This window comes from Terrapene carolina, unplaced genomic scaffold (assembly GCF_002925995.2).
Source record: "Terrapene carolina triunguis isolate 2854851 unplaced genomic scaffold, T_m_triunguis-2.0 Scaffold138, whole genome shotgun sequence".
In the NCBI taxonomy this organism is placed as follows: domain Eukaryota; kingdom Metazoa; phylum Chordata; order Testudines; family Emydidae; genus Terrapene; species Terrapene triunguis.
The window spans coordinates 3,990,224-3,996,045 of record NW_020664489.1 but is presented as its reverse complement, the minus strand read 5'-3'; the positions used below and the strand labels follow the sequence as shown (position 1 = coordinate 3,996,045).

Genomic DNA, 5,822 nt, shown 5'->3' with positions numbered 1-5,822 from the left:
GCAGCCACCGGACAGTGTCCCTTCCCCCTACTGGGTGCCCTGCAGCCCAGGGCAGCCCCAGTCGACGATGGCAATGCCCCACTCGGGGCAGCATGGCTCCCTCCCCATGTACTGTCCCCCTCACTCCCCCGGGGATAGCGAGGCCCGGCCACCCCTCACTCTCCCGATGGCAGCGCGGCCCAGCCCCTCACCTCCGGGTAGCGCTGCTCCAGCCGAGCGATCCCCTCGCGCTCCACCTCCCACTCCGGCCGCTTCCGCTGCTTCTGCTGCAGCCGCAGCTTGTTCTTGCGCTTGGTGTATTTCTTCTTCCAGCGCTCGAAGCTGCGCACCGGGTCCGGGCCCGCGCGGCGCCCCGTGCCGCCCATGCCGCGCACGCTCGCTCGCAGCCTCCCGGAGTCCCGGCCTGGGACCAACACGCGCCGCCGCCGCTGCCGGGACAGTCGCAGGGAGAGCGCGTCACCCAGCCCCGCCCCTGAGGCTGCCCGGCCTCCGCCCACAGGCCGGCGTGGGGCCGAAGGCCCGGCCCTGGGGGGTGGGGGCAAGGACCCGTAGTGCGGCCGGGCTCCCTGAGGCGTCAGGCCCGGGGGCGCCCTCCTCGTTGCCTGGCAGCCAGCCTGTGCTCGGTCTAGGGGTGCCAACGTTCTAATCACACAACACCGAACAAACACTCTAGCCCCGCCCCTTCACCGAGGCCCCGCCCCCGTCACTACATTCCCCTGCCTTAGGTGGCTCACTCTCCCCCAATGCCACCCCAAACCCTGCTTTGCCAGCATTTATAATGGTGTTAAATATATACAAAAGTGTGTTTAATTTATAAGGGAGTTTGCACTCAGAGGCTTGATCTGTGAAAGTGGTCACCAGTACAAAAGTTTGAAAACTACTGTTTTATATGTATAGTTGGGATTATGTTTTCCAATGTGCATTACTTTGCATTTATCACTGAATTTCATCTACCATTTTGTTGCCCAGTCACTGTTTTGTGAGATCCCTTTGTAAGTATCAGAGGGGTAGCCGTGTTAGTCTGAATCTGTAAAAAGCAACAGAGGGTCCTGTGGCACCTTTAAGACTAACAGAAGTATTGGGAGCATAAGGTTTCGTGGGTAAGAACCTCACTTCTTCAGATGCAAGTAATGGAAATCTCCAGAGGCAGGTATAAATCAGTATGGAGATAACGAGGTTAGTTCAATCAGTGAGGGTGAGGTGCTCTGCTAGCAGTTGAGGTGTGAACACCAAGGGAGGAGAAACTGCTTCTGTAGTTGGATAGCCATTCACAGTCTTTGTTTAATCCTGATCTGATGGTGTCAAATTTGCAAATGAACTGGAGCTCAGCAGTTTCTCTTTGGAGTCTGGTCCTGAAGTTTTTTTGCTGTAAGATGGCTACCTTTACATCTGCTATTGTGTGGCCAGGGAGGTTGAAGTGTTCTCCTACAGGTTTTTGTATATTGCCATTCCTGATATCTGACTTGTGTCCATTTATTCTCTTGCGTAGTGACTGTCCAGTTTGACCAATGTACATAGCAGAGGGGCATTGCTGGCACACGATGGCATATATAACATTGGTGGACGTGCAGGTGAACGAGCCGGTGATGTTGTAGCTGATCTGGTTAGGTCCTGTGATGGTGTTGCTGGTGTAGATATGTGGGCAGAGTTGGCATCGAGGTTTGTTGCATGGGTTGGTTCCTGAGTTAGAGTTGTTATGGTGCGGTGCGTGGTTGCTGGTGAGAATATGCTTAAGGTTGGCGGGTTGTCTGTGGGCGAGGACTGGCCTGCCTCCCAAAGTCTGTGAAAGTGAGGGATCATTGTCCAGGATGGGTTGTAGATCACTGATGATGCGTTGGAGAGGTTTAAGCGGAGGACTGTAGGTGATGGCCAGTGGAGTTCTGTTGGTTTCTTTTTTGGGCCTGTCTTGTAGCAGGAGGCTTCTGGGTACACGTCTGGCTCTGTTGATTTGTTTCTTTATTTCCTTGTGTGGGTATCGTAGTTTTGAGAATGCTTGGTGAAGATCTTGTAGGTGTTGGTCCCCGTCTGAGGGGTTGGAGCAGATGCAGTTGTACCTCAGTGCTTGGCTGTAGACGATGGACCGTGCGGTGCGCCCGGGATGGAAGCCGGAGGCATGAAGGCAGGCACAGCGGTCGGTGGGTTCTCGGTACAGGGCGGTGTTAACGTGGCCATCGCTTATTTGTACTGTGGTGTCTAGGAAGTGGAGCTCCCGTGTAGATTGGTCCAGGCTGAGGTTGATGGTGGGGTGGAAGCTGTTGAAATCATGGTGGAATTCTTCCAGGGTCTCCTTCCCATTGGTCCAGATGATGAAGATGTCATCAATGTAGCGTAGGGAGAGAAAGGGCGTGAGTGGATGAGAGCTGAGGAAGCGCCGCTCCAGGTCAGCCATAAAAATGCTGGCATATTGTGGGGCCATGCGGGTGCCCATAGCGGTGCCACTGGTCTGGAGGTATATATTGTCACCAAATTTGAAATAATTGTGCGTGAGGATAAAGTCACAGAGCTCAGCAATAAGTTGTGCTGTGTCATCATCAGGGATACTGTTCCTGACAGCTTGTATTCCACCTGTGTGTGGGATGTTTGTGTAGAGAGCCTCTACATCCATGGTGGCTAGGATGGTGTTTTCTGGGAGGTCACCAATGCATTGTAGTTTTCTCAGGAAATCTGTGGTATCACGGAGATAGCTGGGAGTGCTGGTGGCTTAGGGAGTCCACATATCCAGACAGTCCTTCAGTGAGAGTGCCAATGCCCGAGATGATGGGGCGTCCAGGATTTCCAGGTTTGTGGATCTTGGGTAGTAAGTGTTTGCAGTCTGCTTTGGACTTAACTATCTTGAGTAATTTTGTATTATCTGCAAATTTTGCCTCCTCACTGTTTACCCCTTTTTTCACATCATTGATGAGAATGTTGAACAACACTGGTCCCAGTACAGATCCCTGGGGGACACCACTATTTACCTCTCTCCATCTGAAAACTGACCATTTATTCCTATCCTTTGTTTCCTATCTTTTTAACCAGTTACTGATCCATGAGATGACCTTGCCTCTTATCCCATGACTGCTTAGTTTGCTTAACAACCTTTGGTGAGGGACCTTGTCAAAGGCCTTCTGAAAGTCCAAGTACCCTATATCCACTAGATCACCCTCGTCCCTCAAAGAATGCTAATAGAATTACAGACTTAGTGAGGCATGATTTCCCTTTACACAAGCCATGTTGACTCTTCCCCAACAAAGTATGTTCATCCATGTGTCTGATAATTCTGTTCTTTACCATAGTTTCAACCAATTTGCTTGGTATTGAAGTTAGGCTTACCAGCCTCTAATTGCCAGTATCGTCCCAGAGCCTTTTTTAAAAATTGGTGTCAGATTAGCTCTCCTCCAGTCATCTGGTATAGAAGCTGATTTAAATGATAGGTTACATACCACAGTTAATAGTTCTGCAATTTCATATTTGAAGTTCCTTCAGAACTCTTGGGTGAATCCCATCTGGCCCTGGTGACTTATTACTGTTAATTTATCAGTTTGTTCCAAAATCTCCTCTATTGACACCTTAATCTAGGACAGTTCCTCAGATCTGTCACCTAAAAAGAATGGCTCAGGTGTGGGATTCTTCTTCATAGCCTCTGCTCTAAAGAGTGATGTAAAGAATTAATTTAGCTTCTCCACAATGGCCTTATATCTTCCTTGATTGCTCCTTTAGCACACTGATCATCCAGTGGCCCCAACTGATTGTTTAGCAGGCTTCCTGCTTCTGATATACTTAAAAAAAAAAATTCTCTTAGTTTTTGAGTCTTTGGCCTGGTCTACACTATGGGGTTAGGTCAAATTTAGCCGCATTAGGTCATCTAAAAATGAATGCATCCATACAACCAACCCCGTTCCGTCGACCTAAAGTGCTCTTAAAATCGACTTCTGTACTCCTCCCCAGCGAGGGGAGTAGCTCTAAAATCGACTTTGCTGGGTCAAATTTGGGGTAGTGTGGACGCAAATCAACGGTATTGGCCTCCGGGAGCTATCCCAGAGTGCTCCATTGTGACCGCTCTGGACAGCACTTTGAACTCCGATGCACTAGCCAGGTACACAGGAAAAGCCCCGTGAACTTTTGATTTCCTGTTTGGTCAGCGTGGCAAACTCATCAGCACAGGTGACCATGCAGTCCCCCCAGAATCGTAGCGTGTAGAATGTTTCTATGCTCCCCCTATCATCTCCGTCCCTGAGGTGATCGCAGATTAGAAGGCGAAAAAAACGCACTCGCGATGAAATGATTTCCGAGCTCACGCAGTCCTTCCGCACTGATAGGGCACAGCTTGATGCATGGAGGCATTCAGTGGCAGAGGCCAGGAAAGAATTAAGTGAGCGCGAAGAGCAGAGGCAGGACGCGATGCTGAGGCTAATGGGGGAGCAAACTGACATGATGAAGCATCTGTTGGAGCTGCAGGAAAGCCAACAAGAGCACAGACACCCGCTGCATCCACTGTATAACCGCCTACCCTCCTCCCCATGTTCCATAGCCTCCTCACCCAGACGCCCAAGAACACGGGGGGGGGGAGGCCTCCGGGCACCCAGCCACTCCACTCCAGAGGATGGCCCAAGCAACAGAAGGCTGTCATTCAAACAGTGTGATTTTTAGTGTGGCTACAATAAGCAATGTGACCTTGTCCTTCCTTCCTTCCTCACCCCGGGCTACCTTGTCCGTTATCTCATATTTTTTTTAATTAATAAAGAAAGAATGCATGGTTTCAAAACAATAGTTAATTTATTTGGAAGGGGGGAGGGTGGTTGGCTTACAGGGAATTAAAATTAACAAAGGCGGCGGGTTTGCATCAAGGAGAAACACACACAACTGTCACACCGAAGCCTGGCCAGTCTGAAACTGATGCACAGCGCGCCTTGCTGTGCTCTTCTAATCGCCCTGGTGTCTGGCTGCTCAAAATCAGATGCCAGGCAATTTGCCTCAACCTCCCACCCCGCCATAAACATTTCCCCCTTATTCTCACAGATATTATGGAGCACACAGCAAGCAGCAATAACAATGGGAATGTTGGTTGTGCTGAGGTCTGACCAACAACGCCAGTGAGCTTTTAAACATCCAAAGGCACATTCTACCACCATTCTGCTCTTGCTCAGCCTATAGTTGAACTGCTCCTTACTACTGTCCAGGCTTCATGATCAGATCCCCCGAGCTCGTCGCTGGGGAGCAGGAGAGCAGAGTTGCAGGGGAAGTGATGGAGCCGTACACCATGCCCTGGAGGTTGCTAGGAGCCGGGCAGGGAAGACGTTCCCAGAACCCCCGGCCAAGCTACATGTCCGACGAGGACGGTTACCAGTCCTACTGCACCGTCTGCTGCCAGCAGCACCCAGGAAGACCAGTACGGATCCCCTGAGCTCATCACTGGGGAGCAGGAGAGCAGAGTTGCAGTGGAAGCAGTGGATGACGATAGTTAGCAGTCCTACTGCACCATCTGCTGTGAAGGCAAGGAGCTGCTGCTGTATAGCAATGCCAGCTGCTGCAGGTGCTTCTGTGTCGAATACTTGGAGGTCTGGGTAGGGCAAGGTACTTCGGCCAAGGCAAAAGAGCAAGAGCCCTGGAGCTGTTACATGTGTCAACCACAGAAGTGCTATGGGGTGTTACAGTGCCGACCGGACTGGAATGTATGTACGGCTGCAAGACTTCTTCACCAGCGACAAAGGACAGGAATATGATGCACCAAAATCTAAACAGGCCCGCACATTTCCCAGAGTCACTACCCTTGATAACAGAACGTCAATGATTGCATTGGCTACTTGGATCACAGCAGTCCCCACAGTAGACTTGCCCACAAC

General features: G+C 50.8%; 1 protein-coding gene across 1 annotated transcript in view; it reads right to left on the bottom strand.

The window, feature by feature from the left end:
* DDX10 (DEAD-box helicase 10) overlaps window positions 1-365 on the bottom strand; it is a 339,719-nt gene extending 339,354 nt beyond the window's left edge. The window contains exon 1 of the mRNA XM_026653416.2: window positions 192-365. Coding sequence (XP_026509201.1) covers window positions 192-365 — 174 coding nt within the window. The remainder of the gene's footprint in view (window positions 1-191) is intronic.
* Window positions 366-5,822: the final 5,457 nt, after the last annotated feature.